Below are 21061 nucleotides of genomic sequence, written 5' to 3' on the forward strand. Positions count from 1 at the left end.
TTTCTTTCGCTCACAGATTTGTGACATTTTAGCTACAAGGTTGACATCGGCGCAGTTTTTTTCTTTTTCCTTTGAGTGTTTGCCTTTTAGCCAAAAGTGTAATGATGACACATCACTTAATTCAATATCATTTCTTCTTTCTCTGTCTCTTTTGGCAGCTAGACATCAGTGTTTTTTTATGGGTCAAAAAACGGTGGTGCATTTGCCTTCCAATCACTGATTCTGAGTTTGAATCTCAGCTCTCACCTTTTTGCGTGATATTTGAATTTGCTCAGAGTTTGTCTTCCTCCGGCATTCTCAAAACAGATCGGTTTAGTTGAAGACTCCAAATAGCCTATTAGTGTGAATGTGAGCGTGAATGGCTGTCTTCGGGCAACCAGTTCAGTTTATATGCCATGTTTAGCTGAAGATAATCCGGTGACTTGTCCACCCATGACAATGAGAGTTTAAGAGCACAGTATCCGGCTTCCACCTCCCTTTCCTTCTGGTGTGTTCAGGCCGCTGGGGGTTGAAATTGTGAACTACTGTGTTGATTGTTCGCTACGCATCGACTAGGCCTAGCTGCTTGTGTGTCCCTGCATAATGAAGGCCAATTTCACAATCAAAGCTACCGTACAATTAAGTACACCCATCCATCCACTGATTTTTATTTAAGGTGCTTATCCTAATTCTTTCGGTGAGAGGTGGGATACACCTTACAGGAATTTTAGTTTATCTAAAATTTGTGTTTCTGGAATGCATGTTCCCAAAAGAAATACAGGCAAGCATGGGGCAAAGGCCTCACATTCAAACTTTTAATCTCTCAACTATTAAGCAGACATACTAACCCTAATTGAATACATATTGATTAAATTGTACACCTAGCTTGATACCAATTTCCCTACTCTACGGTTAACTACATTGAATCAAGACCTGCATCAAAAATCAAATGGAAATGGGATAGTTTGTGTAATCCTAACAATCAAATATTTATACGTAATTTTGTGTTTGTGTGTACCATTGTTTCAATTGGCTAATGCTTCCGAAAAGGTGTGTATGCACTCTGCAGTTATTTGAGCCATTTACATAGATATGGCTGAAATACTTCTGGTGCCTATGTACCAAAAAGTAAACCGAAAGACACCATTATTATCACAGCAGCTTCTCTGGACTTAAGTAGTTTGTCAAATGAGTGATAAGTGATGAAGTGTTGCCACTGAATGATGCACTTGGGATTGCCCTTAACTTGAATTGGAAATGTGTTGACAAGCACGCCACTTGACAGAAGTGGCCTTGTACGAAGCATTGTTTGCTGGATGCCACCAGTATACACAATTTAGGAGTACCTTCTTTTTTCCTTCTTGTGTTTTTGTTTTTCTGATGTGTCTCTCAAATATATTTGTGTGGCTGCTGCTTAATTACATTCAAATCACTTGAGATGGAAATGTTGACTAGCCTGGCAATCCACAATCTGGAGAGCACGCCATTCTCTGCAGCTCTGCCTCACTTCAAAATGAAACAAGGTCATTTACGTACTTGCTGTAAAGTGCGCAACGTCACTCTTCAGTGGCACTAGGCCATCCTCATTCCATCATATTAGCGACATGAGGAAATGTAAATTCAACAAAGTTCAGTTGAGTAAAAGATACATTAACCTTTTTTTTCTTTTTACCAATATGGGTTTTAACTTTTTTGGTTTGTTTTTTAAGTCTTAAAAATCTTAAATTTAAATTGAAACTAACTGCAGGAACCCTGCCAAACGAGAGTAGTAGAGGGTTACAAAAGTGTTTCAAATGAAGAAAGGAACAATCTGGTGAAGTCAACAAGACGCAGGCTTGATGCAGTCATTGCAAGTAAGGGTTATGTCACCAAATATTAAATCTTATTCACTTTGTCAATTTCATGATTTTAACTTTATTAGTGTGGTGAAACACATGAGTATAATGTTTTTTATTGACAGCAGAAAGGAATAAGTGGAAATGATGGCCATTAGCGACATGACGTCCATGCGTTGCGGTTTGGAGTATTCCACTTGTTTTTATACAAGAGTCGTAACTCCGTCTGTGGAATTTGTCAGAAACCAGAATTTTGCATTTAGTTTATGTTCCTGAAACTTTCATTACTTTTGCAACCACACATCAAGTACTCATCAGGTACTTATCGAATATTATTGAGATGTCCAGCCGTCCTTTCTGCCAGGTGTTTTTGACCTAGAATTTGGTCAGGACTGATCTTCTCATTGTTTTAACGCTCAGTCACTCACACACACTTTCGTGTAACCATGGCAGTCTTTCAGTCACATATGGCAGTGTAGCAGTAATCATATGATTAAGACGTGCATTTGTTCCTACAGAAATAAAATCTGTTTGATCACGCAAGTGGTTGTCTGGACACCCCATGCATTACTGCTGGGGTAACAGTGGATTTAGATTGACAACTGAAGATGAAGCTAGAAGATTGAGTAGGTAAAGAAGAGTTTCTAATTGTGGGAGTCTTAAGTGCGAAATGAAATTGATCGTCGGCAAAGCCAAAAAGTTTTTACTCATAGGAGCAGACTTGAAAGATGGGGTGCCCCTCAGACAGTGTAGTCTGCTAGAAAGTATTTCGAGATCCACACCAAGTCTAGCTGGTGGAGAAACTTGAAGAACGGGTGGTTATTATGTAAATTAGACCCAGCGTTATGTGATCGGGAAGCAGCAGTCCGGAACGACTTGCCCAGAGATGAATTTTCTGGAATAGGCAGATAACAAAAGATTGTTTAATTTCACACTTGGTGGTTAGGGTAGGAACTCAAGAGATTCATCTTTTGGAAATACAGTAGAACATTAAAACGGTGACTTTTCCATTGTAGAGATCCTTTAACACCATAAAACCCTCCTCAGATACAATTAAGTTACGTATATGGAAGGGGAACAATACCTTCAAAGATTCTGCCAGAATGGAATTAGGATGAGCTCCACAAGGTGAATCGGAAATCACTGGAACAACCCTGGTCACATAAAACATGCATATTCCCAGTTTTGTTGGATACCTGCTGTATAATGACAATAAAGCCATTCCGTTCGATTCATATGTAAAAAGACAGCAGTGCCTGTTGAGCCTGGCTTGAACTTGTTACAGCTGTCAAGGCCACTGCCCGTCATCCTGGTTCTGATCGGCTGTGAGGCTGCTTATCAAATTTGTACGCTGGCTTGAATCGCTGGCAATCAGGTGGACATGATGCAAACACAATCCATGAGAGGATCCACTGGCAGTGACCAACGATACGTGATGAACGCTGATTTCACCCTCCACTGGATCGAGCGGACGATAACTCCGGCACTCAGCCATCCTATTAAAGCCTCATTATTCATTTAACACCAACCTTAACCACCTGACACACATGCACAGGCTTGCAAAGACCTGAGCAAAAGTGAATTGGATTTCAGGTTAGGGTTAGCCTTTGTCCTCACAGAGCCAAGGGTACACACTGCTAATCTGTCTGGAATATTATGACTTCAAAGCCCCCCCCCCCCATCAAAAATTAAGATTTTGGAAAAATACACCCGCACACTGTGATGTATTTTTCCAAATAGTGCAGAAGTGTGCTTGGAAGGAGCTTAATTCTATCAGGCTGCAAGCTGGACAGCCATAATTACATTTGTGACACAAATCCTGCCTCTCAAATTGAGCGTTTTATTCTTGAACGCTCCCCCTCTCTATTTATAACCCCTTCTTCCCCGCAAATCCCACTTCCTCGCAGAAAGTCAATACAAGACTTAAAAGGCACTGTGCTTATATCCCTACTCTCCACCTCCTTTGACTCCGTCGTGTTTTCAGTTTCACTTTTTTGGTCCTTTTTAAGCCCTTTAAAGCTTCTACTTCAACAAAAAAAATCGTCAATGCCATGATTCATGTCATCCTTTCAAGAAAATGTTAAAATGATGAAATTCTCACCGTTCAAAAAGCACGCACTGTTTCTTACGTTGTCCTACCCTACCTAACTAGTTGCTTGAGTAAGAGAAGTTCTTTTTTCAGGTTCCTCTCTATTCATCAGCTGTGCGCTTCATCCACCCCCTCATCATTCTTATTAAACCTTTTCAGATCAATTTCAAAAGATAGTCCCAGTAATAGGATAGACCTTTAAATTGTCAACAACCAAATGAAGAAAAAAGAATGGCCCCTTAGAAACAATTACAATGAGAGAAAACTGCAGAAACAAATGTCCCAAACAAGATTGGTATGACTGCTTAGTAAGTGTTTTGAGGTGATGCGTTTGCAGCAGTGTGACATCTGTGCTGCAGAGTTGATGTTGCGAAGAGCGCAGGTGACGACAGTGCACAACATCATCTGGTTAACATCGCAGACAAATTGAGCAGATTTGTGTCTCACTTGGCAAAGATTACCAATTACACAGATGAATTTGAAATGTATTCCTTCTTTTAATGGATTTTTCCTTGAGACCAGCAGATATTTTATTTTTAAGAAGGCCTTCCCTATGTTCTTATTCATCAGTCATTTATTACATGTACTTGCTGTGCTCTAGGGCCAAATGCTGATGGAACACTGGGCCCAACCCTGGGCCTCTGGAAGTCCAGCTCCCTTGAAAGTCTCCAATCAGCCATGTCGGAGGTCCAGCAAAATGATATCCAAGCCCACGTCCCATTTCACCGCCCACGGCCACACATGGTCCGGGGACGCACTTGCAACCAAAGTTTCCGCATTGCCATCGACAAGTCTTATGAAGGACCTTCTGAAGATGGTAAGGGTTGACATTTGACTTTTTTTATGCCACACTTTTAAGGTATCTAAAGAATTTCATATTACAGACACAAATTTCGTACAACGCTGGCATCTGAGTTGCTGGAGGCCAGCCAAGATACAGTGCTCTGAATAATGAAATGCCATGTTATTTTGTCCATTCAGCAATTTAGGGAAAGCAACCTAAAATCTTATTTTAGTGACTCCCCCCACTATATATTTGGTTACTTCATTGCACATTGATAAGACAGTTTTGTAGCCACCGGCAAACTTGACCACTTTTCTTTAGCGCAGTTCATTTAAGTTGATTCATTTTCTAGTATAGATGCGAATTTGAAGCATTTTTTTACAAATATTCAGCGGGGTTGAGGTTTGAGCGTTGAGCCGGCAATCCCAAAACTCAATGTGCAAATCACCTTTTTGGCTTAACAGCTAAATTTGGCCTTGTCTGACCACTAACTTTTTGTCCAGAAGCCATTCAGCTTGTCAATGCTGGCAGATGCAAACTTCAAACCTGAAAGTCTCAGTTTCCACTGAAGCAATTTCTCCATAGATGACGATCAATCGGAGGTGAGCTCTGGTCACGAAACACCGGTCAGCAGCTCCTCACGCCAGGACCTGGATGTTGAAGATGTGACAATGCGGAAGAAAGTAAAGGAAAAAAAGAGTAAAGGAAAGAAGAGAAGTGAGGATGCCACAGAGGATATGGAGAAGAAGACCAAAAAAAAAGGCTTTGGTCTTTTGAGGTAGGAGACACGATCAAATATTTTCCATATAATTGAGGCTTTTCTCGTAAAGTTGACAGGTGAGCTGTTGAACTCGAAAAATAATTTTATATGCAGAAGTGGTAGTAAGAATATCTGTGCCCTACTTTCCAAACACATTACAGCAAATTAGGATTTATGGGATATTGGATATAAATTCAGTCTTGGCGGCAATGGAGGGAAACCATTGTCGGCCAATCCGAACAAAGTCACAGTAGACACATTACCTACCCAAAGCGCTTATCACCCATTGATCAACGTGTCCCCATCTTGATTGTAGTGAGCCCAATCCTCCTACAAGCAGCCCTTATCTTTTGGCAGTGACACGGTGTGGCCAGTGTATCGCCACACTTCCAACACTGTAGATTCAATTAGGCTGTCGCAACAGATACAGCACACTGAACGTGAGCCCGCAGATGGCAGATAACAATTCAATCGGCTGCAGTGTCAAGGGCAGTAATGGAGGAGATGTTCACGCGGGAAGAGAAGGGCAGAGTGAAGGACATATACAGTCTGGGTGGAATCACATATGGGACCAGGCTGGAACTTAGATCTGATAACATTCAAATAAAATTGGATTGGATTTTCCAAATACAATCCCATATTGTTTTCTCGTGTCAAAGATGCTACTATGAAGCGTTTGGAATCCTATGACCTATATTTGAAGTAAGAATGTTCCAATTAGGGTTTTACGCTACCGATACCGATTGTCCATGAATGTGATCACCGATATTGATCACGTGGGTTTGGTTTGAAATTTTCAATTCAGAGATACCAATTTTCCTTCATCTGGTCTTTTTTCAATTAATTGATGAATCATATTTTTAAAAACAATGATTACATTTCTCTACCTTGACGTATCTTTCAAGGTCTGTACATTACTTCATATACAGTGTAGGAAATTCTCAAACAAATTCTAATGTGGTTACTGTGTTTGTCAAAAAAATAGAGGGAAATGTGCCTCATTATTTTCCGCCGGTATAAGCAGTTAGCAAATGTCCTATACTGATTAAACGCAAATAATCACCAGTCAGGTTTTCATAGTGGCTTGTATTCCAATTAGAATGAAACCTAATTATCAAATGGCATGAAACTACTCATCACAGGGAAAATCTGAATGAAATTTTATTTGGGTTTAAAGGGATACCATGTTCCTCCTGCTGGAGTATGCAATTGGAATTAATAATCAAATAACCCTGTTGGGTTGTATTAAAAAAAAAAAAAAATAACAAAAGGAGTAAAATGGTTTTAACCATCAAAATATGGTTGGCTAATTTTACTTCACACTCCAAGAGACTCCAGGCTCTAGCAACTACCACCACACAATTCAACCCCTAGTGCTTAGACTAGCCTTTCTCTGTCTAAATTGATTGTTATTGAATTTGAAATATGACTTAATTAGCTGTAGCATTGTGTGGCTCAATCTAATTTCAGCTCTCAAATGTTATTTTTGTCTGATGGCAGCACTAGGAAAAGGGCAACTCATAAACATATGACCTCATTTTCTTTCTGTGGTGTAAGTGCACAGCAGAAATCTACACAATTACCCCTGGTCAGAAATGTTTGCTTTTGTTGCACCAGTATTTGTAGGCCTGTGAATGTTGTGGCGATCGCATGCTGAACTTTGGAAATCATCATATAGGGACGTTTGAAAGTTGCAAAAACTGTACGTTGCACTTTCAAAACGGCGCATATCATACTAATGTAGTAATGGTTCTGCATATCCAGTGGTGATGGCAATAAAATGTCAGGGTACAGTTCAGAGTGAAAATTTGCTTTTGTGGCCCGTGATGTCACTTCTTGTCTTTTGAACACCTGGATCACCAAGGCCCATTGCTGTCACGTCTCCTTGATTGCTAAATAAGCCATGACAAATGGTGGAACCTCTAAGACCTTGCCTGTCTTGTCTGTGCTCAGCAGACAGCAGTGAAGCCTTCACCTGGAATGGTGCCTCAGGGGCCATTGACACACTGCAAAAACAGTGAAGCTTCTGCTTTTCTTTCCCAACACCTCTGCTATTTTGCCACACTTTAAGACTGCAGTGACACTGCAAGTCTCAAGTTTACCTTTTTACTGCAAGTTAGTGGAAGTAAACAAACTGTTACTTTTGGACTGAGAATCAGAATCAGCTTTAATGATCAAGTTCTGTCCTTTAAAAAAATAAAATAAAATCCTGTCCGCTGTCCTCCGTCCGCAAAATGGGACTGAATTCTCATTTCTGAATAACTACACAACAAAACTCATTAAATTTCCAGTTGAGGCAGTCACAGACGACCATTTATGTAACTCTCAATAACAAAAAAGTGCACCTGTTGGAAAGCAATTTGGTTCCACTCATGAGTAAACTGCTCTTCTGACTGCATTTTTCACATTCTTCCACAGGTGTTAAATAGGACTCCTATGAATAATATGTTTTACACTACATGTTTTGGCTCTTTATCCTGTTGGATGACCGATAGGATAAACTGGCCAAGTTTTCCGATATTGGGCAATTTATTTTGCTTCAGAATGACTTGATAGTAATTTAGTATACCCTGCACAGATTAAAGCTAATTAGCACCAAAACATCACTAAGTCATACTTTCTTTATTGTAATAATGGATTGTGATTCTGAGATTGCAGATTTTCATCCACATATGATTATTGCTTGATTTTGGTCTGAGCATGTCCAATTGAAATTATTTTTGGGGGTGCATACATACGTACACGAAGCGATAAGGCTCCCTCGTGTAAATACAGCCCAAGTAGTCTTCAGACTTGAGCATGTCAAACAAAGATATATGCATCACTCATTTCCTTATAATATGATGCATGACAAAAATTTAAGCTCATTTTACCTCTAGAGTTTGTACAGGATTAGTTTGATCCTGCATCGTGTAGTCAGCAGGTCAGGGTTTGATGGATGCAGCTGGTGACTCAGCCTCACTTTCAGGTGGCATTGGACACAGTCTATCTTCATTCTGTTCCGCAACTGCCATGGCAAATCCTGACTGGTGGTGACAAATCCCACCTGCCCCGGGATCAGTGTTCAGCCATCAGTATTGGTGCGCATTCTGCTGAGACTCCGCCCCCTGCACCAATATTAAGTACATGAAAGCCAACGCTGATACCCTGTTTACAAATCCACACAACATCATGCTAAACCCCATTCCTTCACCCCAGCACCCCCGCACCCTGACTCCTTCATGGCACTTCTCCATGTTTAGTGCTGAAGAAATCCGACAGAGAGGCAAGCCAATTAGCGTGGTCCGTTCCGCTTTTATCCTATCGCAGAGTGTCAGGATGTGCCTGGCTTAAAGACAGTCACTGGTAAACTGCATTCAATGCAACCCAGTTGTCAAACTGAAGGGGCTCACCGCAAGTTGATTTCCGATGGATTATTACGGTTGTTTGGGGAACTTTACGCTCACTTCCCCTTCAGTCCTTGCGCCTTTCCTGATGAGCCTCTTGAACACTTAGCTTCTTGTCAAATGACATTTGCTACTTCCGCCATTTTGCCCATTCTAGGGTAGTCAGCTATAAGAATCATTTTGTTGCATCCTCCTGACATATTTCACCACATAAGGAGGTTTTCACATTTCATAATTATGAATAAGTTCAAATAGATGATCAACCATTTACACTCCCACTCACACCTATCTGGAGTGCTCTATTGGCCTACCATGCTTATTTTTGTAATACGGGAGGAAACCGGAGTACCCGGAGAAAACCCACGCAGGCACAGGGAGAACATGCAAATTCCACTTGGGTAGGCCAGAGATGGAAACCTACCTTAAAAACCTTTTTGAGGTTCAAAACACAATACTGTAAAAACACGTGAAAATAATCACTTAAATGAAAGAGCTATATAATGAACCGCAGTAAAATGGGGGAGGGGGCGCTTCTTTCCTATACGTATCTACGTCTACGTACCCCAATGTAGTGAAGAAATATGGACCATTGAAAAAATTACGTTTGCGCTGACGGAAGCAAAATGATGCAATACCTAATACCGCCACTGGTCAATGCACTGCAGGTGGATTTCTTTGATGAATCATATCGGATAGCCATCCCATCTTGGAGTCTTCAAGAGCCTATTCATTCATATTAGTATTCCCTTTTATGAAATATACATTAAGCTCTTCGTTTTGCCCACAGCTCCAAGCGCTCTCTTGTGTATAAGCTCTATTGCTCCCTTACCACATCCCTATTCATCCCTTGATGAACCTTATGAATTGTTGATGCAAAGGTCTCTGTTCGGCAGTTCTTTAACGGCATGCATGACGATTACTCACTTATCAAGAGTGGCTGAAGCGCTGATTTCCACATCAGTTCACCATTTGTTCACATTTTTTAAAATTCTGGTGTTACTCGAATTCATTATTATTCTCAAGCTTTGTCTGTCAATCCGGACCGTGATGCAGTTTCTCAAAATTAAAGCCTGTGTATTATTGTCCGCCCACCACCCCACTCGTAATTGTTTGAAAAAAAAAAATAGTGGAAAAGTATTATTGTCGGAAATTAGTTGTGCACAGCAGAAGCAGCCTTGTTTCTGCGCTACTGAGGCGCAATTCTAATTTACAACTTTCCAGAGCTGGCAAATGGACACAGGCGCTATCGCCGTCACCAGCCGCTAGAAAACAAATTAATTTCTCCTTCCACTTTCTGCCATCCATTCAATGCAACGGGCAGCTTTCCTGAAATGATGTACGCGTTTGCTGGCACTGATGTGAGCTGCCAGTCAAATGTCAGAGGGACGGGGAATCAACACTAAGGATGATGAGGAAGTCCTCATGCATATATATCAGCTGATAAAGGCGCAGTCACAACAAGCTTCTGCATCTCCATTTCTTGCACCTGAACCGGCTGCATTTTTCAGGCATTTCCTTGATATGCCATCTTCTGCTTCTACACAAAAAGCTTTTAAGATTTTTTTTCTTTCCTTTAATGTTACGGCAACACCTTTTCTTTTTTTTATCTCTGCTTGCTCAAGATGTGTGTGCCAAATGAAGTATCTTTTCATCCCCTTCTCCAAACTAGAACCCATACCCTCAGTTAAAGGGTAAATAACTCCACTTTGAATTTTCTAAAGCTTCCAAACAATTCAACACACAACCTTTCTGTCTCTTAGCAAGCAAAACAGCCCCCCCCCCCTAAAAAAAAAACTCCTTCATTCAAAGCTGTCGTGCATCATTTTGTCTTTTGCTTGAAGGCTAAAATTATGGCCCATGAGTTTACTGCATGTGGTTCTCTTTGCCAGCAATCATTTAAACAGTGGCATTTTTCAAATGAAGTTAAACATTTTTTTTAATTATAATTATTTCTATTGCCAGTGACTCATCCAGTTGGGAATTTGAGACTGCCATTTAGCCAGTGAATTATTGTATGCGAGGTAATTATCAAATGAAGCACTGAGCGCGGACTTCCATTTGTGTTGATCAGCTATGCAGTTCATCAGTTCTTATGGAGTTATGTCATTTGAATTGACCCTCAGGGACGGCGAGTCCAGACGCATTGGTCTCGGCGAGACGACTCAAAAGCGCTTCGGCTGCCGACTGCCCATCACTCAGCGGCCAATTAAAGATGCAACAGGAAACGGTCATGAACAATTAGTATTTCATCATACATAGTCATCCACACTAATCCACATTGGACGCCGGGAAGCGAGGATACATCCGCTATGTTGTCTAGTTGTCTTCATGCCAAGAGTGATGGATGGATTTTGTTTGTTGTTTAATGTTGGCTAATGACACACACATGTAACAACTTACTTCCTAGTTGTGTGACCAGACTAAAACACACAAGCAAGAGCTCTGTGTCCTGGATAAGGGATGCTCAGTGAGTGTAGATCACAACCCAGATGGTCTCCCAAGACTTTCAGATTTTCCCACACCTTCTTGAGCGTGTTCGTGTCCTACTGCAGCTAAACAAATAGCCGTTCGGTTCTTTTACCCTGGTTTAATGGTTGAAGATAAATATTAGCTGGCTGTTTGCATTTGTGGCTTAACCCACAATTGTAGTTCTAGTTTAACTCGTAGCCTCAATTATGGCGTCAGATCTATATTAGTGGGTTACATACCCAATTCTGACCTTGGTGTATTGGAAGTGGTACTGACAGATGGACAGCACAGGAAGGAAGTTAACTTCAGCATCCTTTGATATTATTTCCTGACGTGTGTGTGCACTGAGCAGATGACTGGCCTTTATGATGATTGTTATTTTCATTTTTTACAAAGTTCAACTACACTTTTGGTCTCCTCCGAGTAGTGTCCATTATCGCAACTTGCAAGCACACCCTTCCCGCTATTCTCGACCCCAGCGGTAGCTCATATGATATTGAAGTATGCAAACTGTGCATGGCTTGATTAAAACAGGCTTTTCCTATTTCCATACTTGTGCTCCCGTGAGAGTAGCCTGCTGTGCGTTCCTGCATGCCTGTCTCCCTCAATTTCTTTCCATCTCTTAGATTAGAATCATTAAAAAAAAGGTTATATCCCGTTAGGAAATTGCGTTATGTATGTACAGCAGGTTGTTGACTGCGCTGGCGTGGTGTTTTGGAAAAATGCCACTTTATACTTGGGATGCACAGAAAATCAACATTCTTGGCCAAAAAACAAAAATGAGGAAACCAAGGCTAAAAACAGAAACAGCCAAAGAAATTTAAATCCATGAACACGTGGCGTCGTATTTTGTGCGCATTATCACTTCACAGACGCATTCCGTTTACATTCGAATATAGTCGCATTTGTTTCTGTGATGTTAGCATCTACATAAAAAGATTAGCTTTTACAAACAAGCTGAATTTGAGCTGAGGGATTGTAGTCTGATCCTCATTTGCAACAAGACCCTACTTAAGTGTAGAATCCTCACTGACTGTGTGTGCTGTGAATGTTATTAGGTTTCCGGCCTGAAATAGTTTCCAAATGTATCAGCATGAAGGAAAGGGAAGCTCTGTTACACAAGTCTACAGTGTTAATCTCTTTGAGCGGGCTCTCTCTTCCTACAGCAAACTCCACTGAGATATGTGCGCGCCTCTCAAAATACATACAGAGCAATCTAATTACTGAGATAACAGTTCTGCTTGGATGATTAACTGTTCTCCCTGTGCTTCATTGCTGTGGCATTGCCTCCAAACAGTCTATAGCTAATCTCCTTATTTCTCCCCAGCTGAGCAGCACTTTCATTGGCGTTTTTTTTGCTCACTCATCTCCCCTCATCCATTTTACCCACACTTTTGGTCTTCCCTCTTCTTCACTATTCTTATAAGTGATCAGTCTGGATTTTTCTAGATGTTTTTTTTTCATTCCCAGAAATTGTTAAGGGTACCATAAATGTTGGTAGTCCATATAAAACTTTTTGGTAAAGTTTCAATTGGTCCAAGGTCTGTCATTTTTGTACACCAACCAAAAGTAAAGAAAGAACATAAAGGTATTTTTTTTTCCGAATAAGTACTTCCTTTTTTTTCATTATAATAAACATTTATAAGCAGTAGCATAATTGGACTTGTATCCATGGAAGGTTATCCAAGGGGGTTACGCAAGACTTTTTTTGTTACCACCCCTAAAAACCGTTCGGAAAATGCTAATAAACATTCACTCTGTACATTTTGTATTTAGAGATTGTGGAAAATTGGAAAACACTCAAAAATTAATTTTATGGCAGGACATCTGGCATGCCCCCTGGTATGCACTCCCACCCTCCACCCAGGCCAAGGACAATAAGAACAAGAAGCAGTCCTCCATTGTGTTCTTGATTACTGTGTCGTGTTTGTCTTGGTTGAATCCTACTGTGCTACATTTTACTGGCAGCTATGCAAGTGTAAAAGTTAGAATGAGAAATGAAAGATCTTGGCAAATGATGCTACGCCATTGGGTTGTCTTGCTAAAAAAATTATACACATAAATCATAACAGATGTATAGTGCTGACAATGCAACATGGTGCTAGAAATTGTATATATTTAGGAATAGCACCATCGAGAGGATTTCATTAAAGGGGTAGCAGTAGCTCATCAGTAATGACCGGTTTCTTTCTTGACACTTGTGAAGACCAAGGCCCTTAGTTCAAGAGGTGCAGCATTGTTTGTCTAGTGTCTCTCCTTTGCTGTATGCATGTGACCTTCCTTTGTGTGTGTGGTGTGCAACACAAAATATGCAGCTGTATAAGTGAAATTTTCGTCAGTAAAATAGAAAAATATAGTTTGCTTCACTTTGGCTTTTCCCATGACTGCTTTAATATATGTAAATTCCAGTTTTTGTTTTATCTGTGTTCATTGTGGATCTGAAATAAGGCTTGCTGTCTTGCATTTCATGCACTTGAGAACTGGATAAGGCATTGTATGAAAATACACAGGTTGATATTTGTGTCTTGCAGCCATTATCTATTTTACATCTCAGACAAGTAGAAATTCGATGTTTGTTTTTCCAATCAATACCGTCACAGCATTTGCAACATGGGAAAACCAAAATGTTCTCGTTCGTTTTTAGTATTTAAGTAATAAAGAAGCATAGGCAGGCTGTCAGCACAATAGGCCCACCTTAAAAGGATTAAAGTGGAGGTTTTAGGGATGTATGAATGCATGAAATGGAGTGTCCTCATGGCAGGTACATGTCTCTAATTGAAAGTCCCACCCTCATTATGTGTGTGTGTGTGTGTGAGTTTTATTTATTTCTACATTCAAACCTCAGTTGGGTTTCCTCCTCTTAATTAATACAGGTATAATGAGTCCAGATGTGGACCTCTGCCCTCATGAAATGTTAATTAGGAAACTCTGTCACTACGTCTTTAGAGAGGGACGCTATCTAACAGCTTACACAATCAAATAAATCTGCTATTCGGAATAATAATGAGTAAATATTAATTACGCATGATGATGCCTAAAAAGATAACAGCGCTGACATTCCTTTTCCACCTAGCCCGGGTTGTGTATGGCAGCAATGAGGTAACTACTGTTCTGTTAGGGCGAAGCCTTAAGCCTCTATCCCACTGAGCAGCAAACAATTGTAAGCGATTTCTAACGCAGCGATGCCGCGCTCTTGTCAGGGTTCGTTCAAAGTCCGCCAAACGGTCGGCAGACGTCGCTTCTACTTTGCTTGATGCAAGGGAATGTTTAACGTGCAAAATGTCCTTGAAAACTCAAAGTGTTGGCGAAGGTTTTGCAAAGGTTTTGGGAACATTTGCGACCTTGAAGGAACCCTGACAAGAGTGCGACATTAGGTGACTTTGAAAACAACTTTGGTTCCCAATTTTTGTTCCCCGCTCAGTGAAATAAGTCTGCTAGCTCTCATGCTGTTTTTGAGGCAAGAGGAATATTATAGGAATGATGGTAACGCAGTGTGGGATTACATCATGCACAGGAGAAATTTGTATCTGCTGTCGGTACCTTGAACAGGCAAGATGAAGACCGTAAATAACTCTTAAGATACTAGTAATTGGTTTGCCTTCAGTTTTGAAACTCTGTGCCACTTTCAGCTGGGCCAACAGTCTTTCCAGTAGTGCTAATGAAAATCGTCTCGCTGTTAATGAAATAAATGCAGACATTAGATTGCCGCACCAAACCTTCCAAGGCAATGTAGAGATGAAAGAATCTTAAATATTTAAAGTGAAAGGCTGAATGAGGAACGCTCTGGCAAATTTAATTGGAAAAAAGATGCAACAGTTTAATAACATACAAGATAAAAGTTTCAAATATTCATGCGTTATATGCTGAACGATCTGATCGCTCGTAATCTCTCTTGATTGTCTTCCTCATTAAAAAAGAAAAAAAAAGAATTAATTTCCACTAAATAGTCTACCGTTAATAGGTTTACGTGGGTTTCAAGGATTAAGTCAAAACAATGTAACTGAAGTAATTAAAAGATGTTTATTCTGCAACGCCTCTTTCATGTTCAGGTTTGGTAAGAAGAAAGATGACAAGAGTAAAGTGGCAAAAAACAAACTGGAAGCCTGGAGTGAGGAGGAGGCTGACAGGTTTCATGACAACAGTGAGAGGTAAGAATCAGCACAACTCTGACACGAAACAACCATAACGTTCTGAATCACTGTGATATCTTTTTCGTTCTCCCCCCTACCTTCTTCTCTCCTCCCTAATTCTTGTCACTCACAGCTATGATCCGCGATATGCCGAAATCAACTTTACCCAGCCCACCCCCGCTCCACGCTCCTTCCCCGATGTGAAGGATGATGACAATGACCCCAACTATGCTCAAATCAATAACTTCCTCCAGCCAAACTCATTGCAGCTGACTGGTCGTACCCCTTCCCCTGCAACTCCGGTGCAATTGGAGACCAAACAGCCTCAGCCCTCTGCCGAGGAGTTGGAGGCGCTCTATGCCAAGGTCAACAAGTACAGGCAACAACCTGCAGACAGGTGAGATCAAGAATCATGTTACGTCGCATATTATGCTTTTTACATTGGTGCCTTTGTAGGAGAGGGTCACGGGTAAGTGTATTAGACTGCAAAAAAAAACTTCCTGTACCTCTGCCCTGGGTCCAGTGGGGTTCAGGTATTCATGTCGTGGGTGAGTAATGTCCCGTGTGATTGAAAAAAACAATGCCTGTGGTTAATCGATTGATTTCAAAGCCCAAGTGTTTTGATGTTTGTGAGTTTAAGCTGTTTTTAACAGTCAGTCAGCTATAGCAGGTTATGAATGGTTGTCAGTAGACTCCCAAGCATAACCCTAGACCGTACCGAGACCATATTGGGATTTTGGTGACATAACTGATAGCCTTGAGTAGCTCCGTTTTCAAATCTCCGTCAAGTGTTGGTTGAAGTGGCATTGGTAGTCCATGGAAAGTGAAGGTTATGTAGTGAAAAACAGATACAAATGAGGGCCCCTTGTATTCAGCTTCTAAATGCTTAAGAACAGTTCAAGTTTGTCAAGTAAGTCCTTCTTCTTGAATTATACATCAGAAGAGTTAGCGGCCTTTGAATTTCTGCGTTTAAATTTAGCTATGCAATTCAGCATGTGTAAAATCTGAAGAAGATAATAATGCAAATGTTATCATCTCCCCAATGAAATAATACAGGCTACTTTAAAACTCCCTGCATGCTTAATTCTTTGAAGAACGGAATGCTATTGACTTGCAAATTGCAAAGAGGATGACAAGAGAAGGGAACAGATGGAAAGACATGGCAGAAGGAGGGACGAATAGCAACGAGAAAGTGGGCTTGTGTGTTAGCGCCACAGAGTACATTGGAGACGGGAGGATGCAGACAAAGCGAGAGTAGGGATAATTAGCCACACTCCAGCAGCCTGACAGATCTGTTGGACCTCTTTAACTCGTTCACTAGTGCTGGTTGCTTCATTACTGGACCGTTTTCTCTGTCTCCTTCTCTGGCATTGTCACCCCCCCCCCCCCTCCCCTCTGCTTTGCCAGTAATGAATATTAGTTTTTAGAAGTAGCATAATAGATGAGGCACCTTCTCAGTCCACGAATCACCGAAAGGCACATTTGATCATATTATACAGTGTGCAACAATGTGTTTTGATGAAATTGAAATGACCTAGATTTAACGTATGTTTCAACACGCGTTCTCAAATGAATTAATCATACGAGCCTTTTTTCCTTCACCTCAGTTTGACTGGTTAAGCGCCTACAAAGGGACACTGCTTGCTTGTGTGACTTTTATTTGCACTCTTAAACAGGCAGACATGTGCAGACACAGGCACCTATTTTTTTTTGCAAGACAGCTAAGAGTAACCTAGCAACAATGTGTATGTGTGTGGTCCAGAGACAAATCATCGCTTACATTCATTTGACTATCCTTTAAGAGCTTTCATTCGAATATCCTATGTTAATGTGAGATTAAGGAGAGAGTTTTGATTTTTCAGAGGCTTTTGGCAATCCCCATTCATTGAACGACACGGTTTACCTACAATTAAAATTTCAAATGGGCTCAAAAGTAGTTAGAGAACCCGGGGCATGGAGCTGTCATTCAGCCTTATATCTCTTGGTGTGTGGTGGCTTTGTTTAACTAAAGAAAATTCTTCAATTAAAGCTAATCCCACTTCAATCGGTAACATTTTCATGGCATGCTTTTATAAAAATACACCAACGATCAAGAAGTATGATTGACTCATTTGGAGTGAGCAACTTTGTGTCATCCAAGTGAGCGACTGTAAACTGAGAATAAATATGTGAGGCACTGGAAAATGTTATGCAAGACATTCTACGCTATGCATGGCAGGAGTCAGAATATACTGCATGTGGTGAACATTTTGAAAGCTTTGTGAATTTGGTCTTATTTGAAAATATGGTTAAAATTAGAATCAAAAGATTCACCAAAAAATATGGAACCCTCGGTATATTAAAGCCATCGTGGCTGTCTCGAGCATACTGTATTCCCCGGAAACAGCCCACCTGCCTCCCCTCAGCGTTTACATTTTACTGGTGCAAATAAAGATGTTCCGTCTGGGAGATGAGAGGCATGCGCTGGTGAAACACTTATTTCAATGCGGCTTTATCCAACTGTTTTTGAAGCCAAGTCATCCACAGTGGAAGCCCCCCACCCCTACCCACCCCTACCCACCACACCCCTCATCCTGTCAGGCTATGAACAGTGGACTCCCAAGTGGCCGCCTATTTTACTGCTGGGACAGTTTCATTAGTGCCTCAGATGGCAGGTGCGTGTCGTGATGGGCGTCACATTTGATTAGCGCCGTACGAGAGTCTGACCTGTAGCAGGAAAAGGTTAGCTATGCTTGTCAAAAGGTATTAAGGCAGAGGGCCCTTGTCATACTGTAGGGAGTGGGAGTGGAGATAGAAGAGCAGTAAAAGACATTTAAAAAAAAAAAAAAAAAAAAAAACGTGAGCTAAGTTTAAAAAAAAAAAAAAAAAATGACAAATGGCCCAGTGTTTGTTAGTGCTTTCTAGAAAGAAGCAACCAAATCTATTTCTTTAGAGATCTATTCTTTCATCTCACACAAACTAAAAAAAAAAAAAAGGACTCACAAAGTGAATCAATTGATCAATCCAGAAAGTGCAAGGAATTTTTAAAAACAACTAACTGTAGAATTTCTTACTCATGTTCTTTTAATGAGCGCACCGAGAGGCAGTTTTAGCTTTCAGGGATTTTAAAAGATGCCCTCCTGAATGTTTGCAGTGCCTGTCTCTTTGTTGCCTTCCAAATGGGAGCTCCTCCGAGCTCATCTGGCAATCGCCATCGCGTACTTAGATGTTTGCTCACCTCCAAGATCCAGACAGCAAAGAAAACTTTCCACCTTGAGCTTCTCCTCGCCTTCCTCTTCCGAGTGTGCGTTGTGTCTAAATCAGTGTCGAGAAGTATAGAGGTCAGCCAGTGGCATCAGACAACTTCTAATTAGTCTCCTCCTTCACAAAGATACTGAAGCGAGATAAAACTTGTGTTACCTCACATTCTGTCCTCTCATTTTTGTTCTCTGTGGAGACAAGTGTGTATGTGTCATAGCTTTTACCCGTCTATGCAGATTAATGACTCTTTGCTGTGTCAACCACACATTTATGATTGGAATACTCAAATAAAGGGATAAAAGAACTTTGCTGTCAGTGTTTGAAATAAAGCCCCCCTTGCTTCAATCTAGAATAAGCCTGTCGTCCGCCATTAATATGATAATTTTGATATTGTCGCTAATGACAGCCGTAGCCGTAATGACATAATTACAGTGTTGTACATTTCTTATCACAACGGAAACCCCTAATTAAGGGACCAGGGATTGGCTAATGGGCTTGGCCCAAGATGGGTGGCATGAAATGAAATATTTGTCTGCTTCAGTGTTGGTTTGTCCAAATATGAACTAGGGTTGACAGTAGCATGGGCGAGGTCCATGGGTTGCTTTTTGACACCATGCTCCGCCCACATTAAAAGCTTTACAATGTATCGTCATCAATTTGTCTAAATAAATATTCACCAGTATGTTACGATTGCAAAAAAAAATCGCATTGCATTGAGACGCTCAAAAGAAGCGTCAAATATAAACACAGCAATTCCAAGACTAACTTAGTTTCTGTTAACTCAACCCCAAAAGTGGCAGCACAGAGCTTTGTGTCGATTAGCTGTGCATTGAAAGGAACCAATTAAGAAGTTCTCAAGATGCACCGATTAGCACCACGTGGTCTGATGCCACTTGCAAACATTGGCGAGGACCTTGCGGACACACTTGTGAGTTGAATGATGGCAACACTTTGCATATCGATACTGGCACAGAGCAGTGTATGAGTCAGCCATCTCTCCTTGCTCTCCAAAGAGCTTCATTAAATCACAAGAGGGTCACCATCTTTACCATGTACTAAACTGCAGTTTTTAAATGGGTTTCTAAGGTTGTCCTCACTCACACACATACACACCAACGCACACAGTCAGCCATGAAGAGAGTTAAAGGTGAAGGCTGTGTACTTCCTTAGTGAACCTCTCTACTACTGTGCTGTCAAAGTCAATACCTCCAGCAGGTCAGAGCATTCCAGCTTGCAGCACAGTAACTCTACAATACGGACTTCTAAGTTGTTGTGTTACAACTCCATTGAGTGTTGAACTCTTTTTTTTTTTTTTTCACCCCAATGTTCCCTTCAGATTCTGATGCAAGCTAAAAGCATGTTTTTGTGGATGCTATCTATCTGCCTATCAATCACGATGGACTGGTTACCTATTTATCTGCCAAAAGATGATGCTGAGTGTATCAAGTTCCTCTTAGCTTTTCATTTCCCTGCTTCAGTCTGAGCAGACTTTCAATGTGCTTGGATCCATATGTGCTGTTTGACTCCAAACACTGCCAGTTCATATCACTAATGCACTTATGCATCTCACCACAGTGATCAGCGGTCCCAGGGGATGCGGCGGGAGTACCCTCAAGCCCGAGCCGCTCCAGGCTATGAGGAGCTGGACGCAGCGCGACGTAGAGTGCTGGAGAACGACCCACACCGGGTGAGTGAAAAATGCTTTTGTGCTTACTTTACCTGAAGGAATAGAAATGAGACCCCATTGGGAAATGTTGAAATAGTTTTGGTGATCAAAATCAACATGAAGTAAGAAAAAAAAAAAGCTTAACAAGCCACTCCTCCGACCCCCGTGTTCCCCACTTAAACTATTTTCAGCTCACGCGTTAACATTTGCAGGTGGCATATGGCTTCCAGGCAGCGCCTGCTCTTCTCTTCATTCAGTTTATAAAAACAACTTTTAGGCTGGTGACATTTCATTCGTACTTCACTAAGCTGTACCGTGACAAGAACAGTATAAGAAAATCATCATTATTGTTGATGTCACCATCCATCAGTGCTCTCTAATGCCTTCTCCTGACCAGTTCACTCAGTTGTCTTGTGTCTGAGTCTTCATCGATTTGAAGAAAATGCAGACTTCTCTAACGCTTTATGGAAATCAATAGACACTTATCAGCCTTTTTTGAATGGGATTTCTTTTTTTAAATGGTAAATCCCAAAATGCTGAAAGTCGTACTGTACTTTGACCTGACCATAGTAAATCCGAGTTGGTTTCATATTTCTCAAGCGAGCAAAGGCACAACCAGTGGCATGGATGATTGGAAATTTGGGATGGATTTACTGCCTAACTTCAACCTGCTTCCTGCTGTGCCTTTTTCCCTTTCTTCACAGTCATCTGTGTTGACTGAGC

The 21061-nt window shown here is 41.0% G+C and overlaps 1 protein-coding gene across 2 annotated transcripts in view; it reads left to right on the forward strand.

Annotated features, from left to right (window-relative positions):
* The window catches only part of LOC147062665 (partitioning defective 3 homolog B-like), a 79596-nt gene that overhangs the window by 41535 nt on the left and 17000 nt on the right, over nt 1–21061 (forward strand). For both annotated transcript variants that reach the window (XM_085911261.1, XM_085911176.1), the window contains 5 exons: nt 4505–4720; nt 5273–5465; nt 15352–15450; nt 15566–15829; nt 20248–20359. In XM_085911261.1, the coding sequence (XP_085767387.1) occupies nt 4505–4720; nt 5273–5465; nt 15352–15450; nt 15566–15829; nt 20248–20359 (884 nt within the window). The remainder of the gene's footprint in view (nt 1–4504; nt 4721–5272; nt 5466–15351; nt 15451–15565; nt 15830–20247; nt 20360–21061) is intronic.

This window comes from Syngnathus leptorhynchus, chromosome 1 (assembly GCF_054491065.1).
Source record: "Syngnathus leptorhynchus isolate UIUO chromosome 1, UIUO_Slep, whole genome shotgun sequence".
NCBI lineage: Eukaryota > Metazoa > Chordata > Actinopteri > Syngnathiformes > Syngnathidae > Syngnathus > Syngnathus leptorhynchus.